This window comes from Sturnus vulgaris, chromosome 4 (genome assembly GCF_052056855.1).
Source record: "Sturnus vulgaris isolate bStuVul1 chromosome 4, bStuVul1.hap1, whole genome shotgun sequence".
Lineage (NCBI taxonomy): Eukaryota > Metazoa > Chordata > Aves > Passeriformes > Sturnidae > Sturnus > Sturnus vulgaris.
Window position 1 is genome coordinate 29,573,820 of NC_142246.1, and position 13,905 is coordinate 29,587,724.

A 13,905-nucleotide genomic window follows, 5' to 3' on the forward strand; every position below is an offset into this window, starting at 1 on the left:
AGCTTGCTCTCGTCATGTCCCCTTCTCGCTGGGGGCACAGGGTAATGAGCAGGAAAGTCTGGACTCTGTGCAAGTGTTGCTCAGCAATAATGAGAAGACCTCTCTGTTACCAGCACTTCTTTTCAGCACAGATTCAAAACAGCCCCTCACCAGCTAGTGAAAATTACCTGTCAAAACCAACAGTGTATATATGAAAAATGCATTGAAATGGTATTTCTTTAGTAATACCTTCTCTCTACTGTTTTGTCACGGAATGGTCAGCAGGGATCTCTCGAAATCATCTTGTGTCAGCAGGGCCACTCAGAGCTGTTTGCCCAAGTGGTTTTTGAATATCTTACTGGTGGGACTATCACCTCTCTGAGCAACCTCTGCCAGTGTTTATCACCCTTACAGGGAAGTGTTTCCTAACATTCAGAGGGAGCCTCCTGTGCTTTGCTTTGTGCCCTTCTAGTCTGCTTTCATTATCTCTTGCTCAAGTAGTGGAACTGCTGAAGTTAAACTCTCACTTATGCCTAATGCCAGTCCTTCTACTCATGCAGTTCATTTCAAGCAGAATTTGTTTATTGCATAAAAAGAACACTGGGGAGTGTGGGAGTGAGATAGGAGAAGCAGAGTCTTGTGCTTGATACATTGCTCGCTCTATTACTGATCTGGACCAAAACGAAATATTACATTTTACTGTCCAGTGCCCCCACAGTTCATCACTCAAGATGGTTCTGTAATGCCCTGAGTACAAAGAATTGTAAAAAATTATTCTTAGGATGAAAGTTCAGAGCCCAGAGTTGCTTTTCATCTGTTGCTAATGCAATTCAGTAATAGCTGTTCCCTTAGGAGAAGGTTGCTGTGGACACCTGTCCTTTACTGTGGTACAGTGAGTGACCTAGCAAACCAGTGGAACACGTGTATGGAATGAAAGCAAGTCATACTGGATTTGGACTCATTTTCACTACTGGAAGTAACTTACTTCTGGGAGGAAGGTGGACTAATTTATTTCTTACTATAGATTGCATCACTGCTTTTCAAACGTTACTTTAATCAGATCCAAATGCGTCCTGAAATGATACATGCTCCAAAACTAATTACATCATCCACAAAGTCTAAACATTACAACAACAAACAACACTTGCTGTGGCTGCAATGATAATACTTGAACTGTAGTTACCTACTACAGGATTACCATCTTGCTTAAGAGCAAGTTCAAACAAAACCCTTCAGTTGTAAACTTTGAAGAACATAAGTCAAAACCCTTCACCCATTCTATATAAGGTTGGATATTCCTACAGTAGTAGTTACTCAAAGACAGACTGGAACATTTCTTGTCCTACTTTTATATAAGTGTCTCTCTCTTCATTTGTCATGCGAGACACAAGCTCTGGGTTTTCACTAATTTCGCCATATGAACAAGGCTGGCCAGCTACCATTAAAATAGGACCCAGACTTTCCTGTTCCTCCTCTTGTTCAAAGTTGCTGCCAGCTACTTTCATTCCTGCTCCTCTTGAGTGCTTGGCATCCTCTTCAAACTCATTGTTATCACTGCATGATCCATGGAGTTTGCTTTTGACAACGGGAGCCTGGTCTGTGCTAGATGATGACTTGGATTCATGGATCAGAAGAGTCTTAATGATTTCATTATCAGTGACAGTTTCTTTAACAATTTCTTCAGTTTCTTCGGAAGCATTTACTCCTGATACACAATACTAAGTGTTAGAGGGATCAATCATTTACAGTTACCACAGCCATCCTATACAGAGGATTTTTTCTACTCTGCATCTTTTTTACCCACATTAGAATTCTGTTGAAAGTACAGACATTTCTGAGAGCTTTCCACTGTAAAGATTACCACTAAAATTACTTCATGGCTAAAGCTAGAAGTTTCAGGACCCACCTGACCTCTGGCTTTAGGACTATAACCTCAATCAGTCTTAAAACTAGATTTGGAAACTAAGGTCTGAGAACCACTAACACAGAATTGAAACACTACCTTCTAAGCCAAGCTCATTACATTTTCATTAGGAAAGCTATATTTAACTGCACTAAAGCTGCTGAATTAATTTGTAAATTCACTAAACTTACCAACACCATTGTTGGTGGCTGTTGCTGCTCCTTCCACAGTGCTATGTGACAACCAGATAGGTTGCTTTTCAGTTGCTTTTTCTCTTCTTTTCTTCTCGTGCTTTGGGTCTTGGACATCAATAGTTAAGTTTTGGGTGTATGTAAGGCCAAAAGCGGAACTTCTGTGTTCCCATTTTTTAGTGTGGCTGCAGGATTCCAGAACACTTGAGCCCAACATCGGATCAAAGCTGAATGAGGCGTCGAACGTTGAAGAGGTAGAATTCAGGCAAGAACCTCTTCCAGTTCCCATTAAAAAAAACAACAACAATCAGAAAAAAACAAACCCCAAAACCATGTTTTGTCAGCAGACTAGCTTTAACAATCTAATAATTCACATCCCCTTTTACCTCTCTCAGAGGCAAGTGGTTCTGAACCACTGATTTTTTTCAAGGTCTCTTCATAGTGCAGCTCTGGATGAAGCACACTTGATAGAGAAACATTACTTTCTTATACAAAGGGCTGTGAACATTAGGTGAAGGAGTAATCTGGGAAATAAATTGCTTATAAAAATGTATCAAAAAACTAAAAAGGTATAGCTATAATTTAGGATGCCTTCGATATTAAGGGCTTCATTAAACAGCAGACTGTACTGAACAAAGAATGGAGAACATAGGCTGCAAGTTCAGTATTTTAAAGATTTTACAACTGTAAAGTTGTTGAGGGATTTGCATTGAACAGAAGTTCTAGGGTGATGTTCATACCTTTGTGTTAATTCTGGTATTTCTGTTGGCTGAGGCTCTAACAAGTCATAGGGCAGCACAATATCCTCAGTCTCACGCAGCAGCACAAAGATAGGCTCGATCTGCTCATTGAACTTCGCCAGCAAGGTTCGAGCATCATGCTTTGGAAATGCTGAGCCATCTTCCTCTACTTCAGTGTTGCAGTAAGTGCAGCGGAAAGTCTCTGCAACATTTTCCAAAGTGGGAATGCTCATGTTCATAGAATGCAAAAAGATCAGCAGTACCTTGTTAAACAGTCCACAGCCTGGACACTTACCCAGACGTTCTGACTTTATCCATTTGTTCACATTAACTAAGGGAACTCAATTCTACAGGCAAACTCGAGACAGACTGGTATTATATGCTTGTTATGCAAGTGAGAAATGTCTCAGGAGAGAAATTGAAACTGGACAGACATGTACTATCATCAGTTTATTTTTTTCTTCTCCAGTCTTACCTTCTCAGTTCTTAATGTAAGAAAAGACATTTTCAAGCATAAGTAGCATCTGGCTTTAGTTGTTCCAGAGTCAGAGTCCAGGCATATGCTAAAACCCTTTATTTATGTCTTCAGGAAAACAAACAAAACTTCAAGCTTATTCTGTGAAAATATATCACCAACCTCAATATTTGCATTTCAATAAGTCAACAGGGTCTTTTCATTTGGAAGAAGGGGATGATTTTGCTAACTGACAGAACACAAATTTCACCATTGGAATTTCAGGTTAGTCATATATAAAGCTCATTCTGCCTAGCTCTGGCATCCTTTGCAGATCCCATGACCCAGATGTCAACACAGTAGCTGTGCTCTGAGTAATGTATTGCACTATGATGCCATTTTGACTAATTTTGAAATAATACTCTAGTTATTTTGGTTTTAGAGAAGAAAAATTCGCAAGCTCTGAAACCACTTCTGCTGTGGATGTGTTGTGTTGACCCATGAGGAGCCTGAACTTCCCAGCCCAGGAGTGACAGAACTGGTGCTATGCTATGCTCTGGTGCCACTGAGCTCCAAGATGCTTATTACAGTAGGTGGCTGCAAACAGTTGTAGCCATCTTGTCCATCTCTTCCATCAGAAAGACTGACCACACAAATGGATTACCTAAGAGATTCAAAACAGAGTAAAGACAGTACTGTGTTTGTATTTCCATAAGAGGAAGTGAGACTCACAAGACTTGGATGAGTTACGATTATTCAACCAGTTTCAAAGCAAAGCTGAGGCCTGGAATCTGATTCTCAACCCCAGCTCATACATTCAAGATTAAGCTTCCTTTTGTTTGGCTTGTTCTCTAGAGGCAGAACTTCTCTTACCCTCGCCTCCCAGCATCCCCCATTCCAAAGCCTCATCCACCAGCAAACAAGAAGCATATTCTGACAAACATGCTTTTATTGAAAAGTTTGCTTAGGAAACAATTTTGTGCTCTCTTTACAATAACAGCAAATAAGCAATATAAATAACACACCTGTAAATGCATCAAAGAGCTGATTGACCTCTAGGTCCGTGTACGTGCTAGAGCAAGATGGACATTTAAAAGAGGATCTGGTAGTGGAATCCCGCTCATCCGCTTCTATTTTCCGGCGTACATGATCCAGTTTGTATTTTACCACATCCACCAGCACCTTGTAATTGATGTAATAGTAATTGTGCCTCGTGCTCTTCCCGTTAGGCCCCGTTTCCACTCGCATCCGCAGCTTCACCAGCTTGTCTGCCTTGAGCGTGTTGAGGACAGTGCGCAGCTGCTTCCGCTCGTACTTGAGCAGCTCTAACAAGTCCTCCTCTTTCACACAGGGGTAGCGGATCAGCACATCCAGGGCCAGGGAACACTCCACGCCATAGAAACCACGCACTATGTATTTGGCCAGGCGCTTTAGGGCTGCCGGCACCTCGCTGGGAGTGTTTTGCTCCATCAGGAGCTGAGCCACTGTCAGTAGAAAAGTGCTGTACAACAAAGAGAAGGGAAGTGAGCTGCAGTGAACTCTTCTTAGCCCTCACAGGCAGGTGTGAAACATGTAATTTGCTGTGCTGCACTTCTGCAACAGTCTTCACTGAATAGAGGAATGTAAAATCCTTAACGTGCATTGGGATGGCTAAGGTATTAATAGGTATCAGAAATTACCTAATCTTGAAGTACAGTGGTTACACCTGAAATATTAATATCGTCTTGTGTAAAAAGCAACAGAAGATATCTAGGAAAACATGTTAGAGGAAGTTCATAATCCTCTCAGAAGACAGGATATTTAACTTGCACGTCTAGGTCTGCCTGCTTGCATTCACAGCCAGCCAGGTAAGAGCAGAAGTAAAAATAAAGCCTTCAAAAATAAAGCTCAGGACAAGAAATCTTAGTTGCAACTGTATCTGCCTTAGAGGCAAAGCCACAAGAGGCATTTGAGCACCTGTTCACACATGCTTTGTGATATTTCTGCTGGCTGCTGTGATCAAAGATTTTGCAAAGCTGGGGCACAGGATGCTCCAAGTTATCTGGCACTCCCTCAGCCCAGGGTATTTGGGTAGCACATTTTATCTCTTGGTGTGCTTCTCCTCTAGAAGTAGGACTTCTAGCCATATTCCTAATCTCATTAACGAGAATGCAACTAATTTTAGTCCAACTGTCCTAACTGTTTCTTAAGGAGGGAGAAGAAAAAATTAAGGTATATTTCCACAAAGCTACATCTCAATTCCCTTCTTTGGGGCATGTTAAAATCCTACAGTAGTATCTGACACTGCTGCCTCTAGCCAGATTGCTTTGCAATGAGCCATGACATGCACAGCCAGAGGGCTGGTGTAGCTACTGGCTCAGGAGCTGAGCTGGGAGAGGATGGAAAGTTATAGCACACTACATCCAGCCCTGGCACCCACTGCAGAGGGTAGTAAAGCTCCAGGTAACTGCATATTGCTATCAGAGCTTCCAGGGAACCTTGGTCAGAAATCCTGGTTAAACAAACAAGATCACTTGTACTAGCCTAGTACTTGGGCCCTAATTAAATTTGCACTTCACACGGTGCACTTTATGGAAAACAAAGACAACAATGGAAACCTGCTGGTCTGAGTCTGGAAACCCTAAAATTGATAGCACCACACTGACCTAAATTTCCTACAGGAAAAGTGAGGGAACACTGGAATGAGCTGCCCAGGAGAGAGGTTGAGTCTCTCTACTTCAACAGGACAAGAGCTGAAGGAGGCTTTGAGAGCTATTTTGCCATGAGCAAGGGACCAGATGGCCTCCAGATCCTCTTCCTAACCTAAATTCTTCTGTTCCAAGAGAGTTAACAACAGTAAGGAGTGAAGATTTGGCAATGTCAGTCTGTTCTTTGACAATCTTTCTCAGACTAAGAGCAGCATTTCTGTGCTTTTTGACAAAAGCCTTCATGAATAAGCACTTCTTAAAAGTTGCTGGTTTTGTTGTTATTATTTTTATGTCACTCTTTCACTTCTCCTTTGCCCTCATCCTCAAAAGGGGTTTAACAAATTTAATCCACAGAAAAATATGCTAACTTATGCTTCTCTTTCTGGCCTAATTTTGAACGTTTTTGTGTGCAGTACATTATAGTTAGCAGTAAGGAAAGGATAGACAATGTCCTCAGCCAGTTCCAGAGAAGAGTAGCATGGCTTTGAGTTTCCTCAGGGAAGTGCTCTGGAGAGCACTAAGCCTTGTCCTTCCACACGGGGCAGAGTCCACAGAATGGAGGCACTGCAGCCTCCAGTACAGGCCCAAAGGAAAGCAGCCACCATGGAATTCTGCAACCCAGCCCAGCCCTCCTGAGGCCCACCAAGGGCAGCCCCAGCTTCCCTATCTGAAGTGTTACCCCTCATGTGCCTTGGTCTGGGATACATCTCAGAAAGCACAGGGTACCCTCTGTGTGGGTTAGTGTCATATGACCTCCAGTTGGATTGTGGCAGTATTAAGCAAAAGAACAAGACTGTTTATTCATCTAATTCTTGGCAAATATGTCAGCAGAATGCTGACACTTAAAGGACTTGTATTAGGTACAGCTCTCATGACTCTTTTTTCTTACTCTAAGTCAAATACAGAATGAAATTATTTCAAAGGGAGTATGGTAAGTAGATAACGTCATTAGGGAAGAAGTAGGACCTGAACGGTAAGCAGGAGGTTTGCTGACCTATCAGTTCTCTGGATGACTCCTTGTCTCAGACTGGCACTGCACACTTGCATCTGTGAGGCATGCACTACTCTGAAGAGTTTCTGAGCATTTTGATGTTAAAAGCTTGTCAGGCACAGTCTTACAACCATGTAAAAGAGTCATGGAAAGAAAAAAAGCCAAACAACCAAACTCAGAAACCCCACAAACTCCAGAAAACCCCACCACACTCATGCAACAAAGCCTAACCTTTCTGCCTGCTATACCTAAACACATACTTTAAATATCATTAGCACATTCTGGGATACAAATAAGCAGCTTTTTTTCAAAAGCAAATCCATAGAACCCACTGTCCATTTGCAGGGCAATTTTAAATATGCAAGCCTTTGGTTCAATAGAAAAGGAAGTGGCTTTCCTTTACAAAAATGACTGAATTTGACCTGAATAAGAGACACTCATGGAAAAAACAACCACCTCAAGAGATCTTCCTTTAGGCTACAAAAGAATAAAAATTGGATGTATTTTATAATAAAAATTAGTTAAAATAAAAACAGAGGGAAGCTTTTTCTACCATGCTCTGCTATATTTGATGTTTTATTTCTCCAATCCGCTCTGAAAAACCTCTCAGTTGTTTAATCACCCAATTTAACATCTCATAGCTCATAAAAATTACTTATTTTTAAAAGCTATTGTGTAGTTTCCAGTTGATAGGCAGCAGTTCTCTTTTAAGAGGAGTTGGAGACCATCCTTACCAAGGAAAGGCATAGGAAGTGTGGAGCCCTCTGCAGTGAGAAGTGCTTTAAACAGAAACCTGCTCTGCAGCTCAGCTACAGTCTGTGTTAAGGAGGCACGTATTCTACTACGCACATTGCTTTTTTCCCCCCTTTTTCTTTTCCCCAGCTGATAGCATGAATGGACAAGATATTTTAGAAGTCAGAGTTCAACTTTGTACTTCTGCTTTAAAGTATTTTTACGAGGGTAGGAACTACCTTCTTATTGCATTGATTATTTTAAAAGTTATTCAGTAACTTAAATATTTGAGTAGCCCTTCTGCTTATAGTTTATATGGAGCCATTCCTATAAGCAGAAGCTACATTTACGATCCCCTTTTTGCTGTGGGAAACCTACACAGAGTTGCTTGTTGTGCCAGCAGGCAAATATTAAAAGCAGGATTTCAAGTCAAGAGGCATCATAGATGAGCAAGTTCTGCAAGGTTTCTCTGAAGCCAGTTGCTTAATTAACTTTTTTTTAACTGACTAAAAAGACAAAGTACCCATCTCACAGTTCAAAAGGCACTAAACCAGAAAGATTTGATAGGATTTTATCAGACTTCACATAACCCTATAACTTGCAAATCAGTTAAAAACCTCATCATTACCTCTCTTGTATGGGCAGAAAACTTCGGTTGATGTTGTAGAGAAATTGCTCCTTTCCTAAGAGCTCAAAGTAACTGCAAAACAAGCTTAAGTATTTCCCAGCCTTTTCCTAGACCTATCTGTGATAAGCCCTAATCATCACCCAGCTGATGCAAGAGTCCCCAGATCACATTTCATTAGCAGCTGAATGAGTTCAGCCTTATATACCTTGTGTCATGATGAAGCTATAAATCTTATTGCTTCATGAAATCCACCTACAACAGGCAAGGACTGAAAATGTGACTGCAATCTTTGATTAGTATTTTCATTAGCATAACTTTAGAAGACTAAAAGTAACATCATCATTAACTCCTTTTGTTGTTGTTGTGAACCAAGTATTTAGATAATTTACATAATTTGTTTAGAAGCTTTCAGAACTGAACCAAACTGGAAATTTTAATATCTTAAAGGAAAAACTGGAATGCTTACTAGTTCTCATATTTTTACTTATTAATCCTTTTAGGTGGTTTATGTCTTCAAAAGGAAAGAGAGAGCAATTTTTCACTATACTTTTCTAGAAGACAAAGTTCTAGATTCTATTTTATGGATTAGACATCTCTGTTTAAAAACAATTTTGAATTAAGGTTGACAGACATTGCACAGTAGAGATAAAATACTGAATTCTATTAGGATTGCAATCATTACATTTCATCTCAAACCTGTGCCTCTTTCAGAATTGTTTTTTACATACGCACAGTGGAGGCTAATGCTTTGTAGTGATGTGACTTACATCTCTACTTTTTGGAGATGCATTGCAGCATGTATTGTGCTTTTCTTACTGCTCTTGGTTGCTGGATTTCTGACTCCCTGACTTACCAGGCACATGAGTCCACTGAGGACTCAAGGCTGTGGGTGTTTGTCTGCAAAGGACAGATTGTGGGACTGGCGTTGGTAATGTCACTACAGAAGGTAGTGCCTCTTAGAATTGGTGGGTACCAGAAAAAAAACTCTCATATTTTAACAGTTGTAAGCAGGAATTCAGATTTAAAAAAAAAGTTTGAGACTGCTTTTTAGAAACTGCAAGAAGAGGTGACTGTAAAAAAAATTCTTGAGATTAGCTCTGGTCTTGCTTGTAATTTATAGCAGTAGAGATTGGTTTCATCCCTTATGCTGAGAAGAATTCTGCTATTGCTCTCTTTTTTCCCCCGTTAATAAGAATCCACTTGGCAGATACTCAGAGCTGAGAAGCATATTTGGCATAAATCTTCAACTGCATATGCAGAATGTCCACAGGGTAAAATATAAGAGACATACCTCATTCCATAGAGTGGTTCTTGAGCATGCTCCTTTGTTGTCATGTTACACTAGAAAATGCAGGGGAGCAAGACTGCTTGCTGCTACCTGTTGGGTTTAGTCTGTGGGAAATGTTTACAATAAGCAATTCCTGTGGGTTTCCTTGCTCAGTGGTTTGAACAGGGAAAGTGTCGTGTAACCTCAGTGCTGTTGTTCCTGTCACAGCCCTCAGCCTGCATGTGGACCTGTAGAACCAGATGACAACAAAACAGCTTTCTAAATTAAGTAGAGGGATGGTGTGGCTGGCAACACTGCAGAAACAGGAAACAGCTGTCACCTGTCATGCTGTGGCTGACAGCTCCTTTGGCAAGGACAGCTTACCCCCATATAGCAGACAGAGTGCTTAGTTAGCTCTGTACACTCAGAGCCAACCCAAAAAGAAAAAAAGGAAAAAAATAAAGTGTGGTCTGAGAAGGTATTTCAGACTGCAGGTAGCCCTGGCACCAAGGGCCGTGGGAAGCAGGGTTTGTGCTGGTATGTTGTTGTGATGTTGTGTAACACAGACATTATTGAAAGTAGGAGCTTGAGACTGGGATAGGCAAAGTTACTTGGCTTCCTTTCAAACCCATTTGGGTGGCTGGGATGTTTATCTGGAATGGTATGGGCATGCACTGCACTTGCAGGCTACTTGATAGAAAGGAGGCAGATAATCAACTGAGCAGTCTCAGGAGGAAAAAATAAATATAGAGTCTGATCAAAGGTTGGAGAAGAAAATTAGTGGGCTGCTGCTTTGAGGGGCAAAGGAAGATCTTCAGAAAGCAAATATGGTACTCTTGACCCATTGGCAGAGCAGAGGCTGGTGCAGATGGCATGGTGGGAGGTTGTGGTGCACACCTGGAGTAAATGGGATCTGTTTCAAGTTCCTTTATTGTCTCTCTCTCTCACACAGACACATGGAAGCCACAATCTCCTATATCTTTCATTCTCCTCATCAATTTATACCAGCCCTCAGTTTAAAAAGTAAAATCTTGATTGGTCTAGCTCCAACAACTCAAGCACTAGAAAAAAAGAAAACAGCAGAATCATAGTAATGTAATAGTATGTAATCTGCTGCTCTGTGCTCACAGGGCTATTAACTACACAGTCACATCTCTCCTCTTTTCCCTGTGCTTTCCCTTTAACAAAGTCAGTGCCTCAGCCAACATGGGGGTGTCTATGTTCAGCATGCAGTGTGTGGCTCTGAGCCCTGCTTATTTTGTGAACCGTCCAAACCTTGCACTGAAGTGATTCACTTTTTATCAGTTGCCCTATGGTGCTCTCCTTTCCATGACCCTTGAAAGCTTACTGGGATCAAACTAAATCAACTTTCTTTGACAGCTTTAGCCTTTTTGCATTAGTTTATCTTCCTAATAATGAGAAAATTAAGGGAACATTTTGCCTGTGTTACATATGGAGCTCTGAGGTACAGAGTCTGAAATCAAGACTGCTGGATAGTCTTGAGAGCCTGAACTGAGATGTAAAGAATTTAGTATTCACTTTACAGTACTTTATATGATAGCAGCATAGCTGCATCTTAATTGCCTTTGTGATCAGTACTTCCAAAATACAATCCCTGGTATCACAGAGTGGGTAGCAGCCAGACACAACCTACTGCCTACAGCACCTGGCAGAACTGGGGTGAGAGTTTAGTGGACCCAGTAGGTACTGAGATGTGTCCCGTCTGTAACATCATCCCTTCTCTTGCAAGAGAGATGTCTTGAAAACTGGAATAGCTTGCTTCTTTATATCGTTCTCATTCTTCACAGGAACACAGTCCATCCTGTGCAGTGAGTGAAACAAGGGATCTCTTAAAGGGAATTTTGGGATCATACAAAGAGACTGTATCTGAAAAAGAAAGGGCAATGAGTGGTTTCTATGATTCTGGACACTTACAGCCTGAGTATACTTCTAACGCAACTTATCTTGATTTTAAATCTGAAGAACAGTTGCTTGAGATAATATGTAACTTTTACTTCTTTTTCCCACTTGGTTCACACAGAAAGGATGAAAGTTCATGGAGCTGGATATGGGTGTCTTAATAGAACTGTTTCCATCTCTTAGGGGATGGTGCATTTCTCTTGCAGGAATGTAAATGTAGCATTTTGGAAACTAAGCTGATGCAAATTATATGTAACTACTCATAGGTTTAAATACTGGTGCAATTCAGATGGTGGGTGTAGCCTGAGAAAAGACTATGTCTAATCCAAACACTTCCGGGTACCTGAATTTAAGTTCTGCTTTAAAAACAAGATGGCAGTGCAGGACTTTGCTACAACCCAGTGCTTGTGATCGAATCTTTTTTACTGCAGACAAAAAAAAAAATCTTTCTTACTGAGATTACTCATTTTCACTGAAATATAAAGAGGAAAAAAACACTAGGGATGTTTGTTTTTTTTCTACACTGTGTATCTGCCAAATAGAGAAAACTTAGCAAGTTTAAAAGAAAGACAAGACTAATAGTACAAAACATTAGGCAAAGACTGGAGTTACCTTAAATGCAGAATCTCCAACAGAGGCAGTCTCACTGGGAACCTTTTATTGCTTATGTGTGACCCTTGAGCTAGGAGAAAAACTTTGCAAAACAAATTAGACTCAGGTTGTCCCATAAAGTGTTAATGTAATTCAGTGCTGTAGATCAGAAAATGTCCTGAGTATAGTGCTTCTTGCTATGTAAACAGGCTAGCTCCTTTTTAATTATTGTCCTCTCCTATAAGTAACTGTGTGGGAGCAGACATAGTTACAAAGGGCCTTTAAAATCTTTGTGTCTGCCAAGTTACAATGGTCTGAGAAACTGGTAGGCAGAGCCCAAGGGAACAACCACATGGTCTGCTTGGTTCTAGATCACAGCCTTTAGCCAACTGGTATGTCCAGTTTCCAGGCTCTTTAGCTGTGAAAGGCAGCTTCTTACAAAATGCATAAATATCTGACTTTTCTTTCCAAGGCAAACTGTGGCTTTTTCCGTGTCTTTGATTGAGCATTACTCCTGGCTCATCTTGTTCTTCTGGTCCAAAGGATAAGAGGTTTTATTGCTCAGAGAGCTTGGGTGTGCCCTTCTCACTAACACTTCTGGTGCTCCAAAAGTAGGAGAATTCATCTGATGATCCATGCCATAAGTAGGATCTTGTCATAAGCTGCTGTTGCCAGCCACTGCAGTGAAATCCAAGCTTTTTCTTTGCATTTCTTTCTCCTTGCACCTATAGCCCAAAGAGCTGGCTGTGTGAAAGCAGGACACATGTTTGTGCTGGGAGGAAGGAGTGTTTTGTTGTTAGTTTTATGGAGCCTGCCTGAAGCTCTCACCTGCTTCTTGTCTATCCACTCTCTATCATGCCTGTTTAGTCCAGTGAAAATATATTATTTACTCTTGCTGCTTTCCTTGCAGGTAATCCAGGGACATCTACGGGCCCTGCTCTGGAGTTTTGCTTCTAAGCAAAGCCTGGACTTATAATTGACTCTAAAGCAAACTCACTTGCATGTGTGTTCCAGAACTACTGCTTGACTTTGATAAGATTCCAATTCCTGCCTTCTTCTGTCCTCATTAACTGCCAAAATTTTGCTTTTTAACATGGGAGATGAGATTCTTTCTTCCTCTGAAATGGTATGAGGCTTCATTGCATGGGTTTCTGAAACTGTAAAGGTGAAAAATTTTCTTGGCTAATTTTTTTTTTTTCCATTTAAATTCTGGCACCCAAACAGCTTGGTCTCTTCAGTAACACCTTACTTAATCTAGTTTACAGTAAACTGGATTAACTGTTTGTATTTACATAAATAGTAAATCTGCTAGCAGCTAAGACTGAGGCTGGTTTTTCTAGAACTAGGCTATGCAGTAATAATCAAAAAGTATGTTTTTCTTGTTGCTCACATATTGACCTTTTTTTGCAACAATTTGATTGTTTTTCACAACAAAAGCATATCAAACTTTTTGTCTGGCTTGAGAAAACTTCCAGACTTGACAGGTGAAGGTTAAATCAATAAGCAATTAATCACTTTCATCACTTTTTGTATATTAAGGCAGACACAGTAAAACAGTTGTTGGGGGTTTTGTTTATAAATAGCTTCGTTTTTTTTAGTCAATAGCAGCATAGGCATTCAGGCTCTGGACAGACATCCATGGAATTTAGCTGTCCTTTTGCAATTGTAAACAATTTCAAGTGTGGAAATGTGGATTGTCTTACACAAGGGACATTACTTAATAACTGTAAATAGTCTACACTACCTTGTTCTACATATGCTAAAGTGGGACAAGACTAATTAAGCAAGTAAACTGATTTTTAAATTACCAAGTAATTTGATT

General features: G+C 40.5%; 1 protein-coding gene across 1 annotated transcript; it reads right to left on the bottom strand.

Moving 5' to 3' along the window:
- Positions 1 to 1,257: 1,257 nt before the first annotated feature.
- On the bottom strand, positions 1,258 to 5,661 carry LOC106851455 (general transcription factor IIE subunit 1-like). Its single transcript, XM_014873401.2, has 4 exons — positions 4,293 to 5,661; positions 2,814 to 3,015; positions 2,074 to 2,300; positions 1,258 to 1,684 (listed from the first exon to the last, which is right to left on the bottom strand). Exons 1-4 carry the CDS (start codon positions 4,735 to 4,737, stop codon positions 1,290 to 1,292), a joined length of 1,269 nt encoding a protein of 422 aa, XP_014728887.2. The 5' UTR covers positions 4,738 to 5,661; the 3' UTR covers positions 1,258 to 1,289.
- Between the last annotated feature and the right edge of the window lie 8,244 nt (positions 5,662 to 13,905).

Bases quoted from the DNA above. Each gene is read 5' to 3' on its own strand.
- LOC106851455 (XM_014873401.2), bottom strand. From the start codon at position 4,737: ATGGAGCAAAACACTCCCAGCGAGGTGCCGGCAGCCCTAAAGCGCCTG. The intron at 3,016-4,292 runs GTGTGTTATTTA...AAAATGTTGCAG, and splicing joins GCTCTTTGATGCATTTACAG to AGACTTTCCGCTGCACTTAC. The intron at 1,685-2,073 runs GTAAGTTTAGTG...ATTGTGTATCAG, and splicing joins AGCCACCAACAATGGTGTTG to GAGTAAATGCTTCCGAAGAA.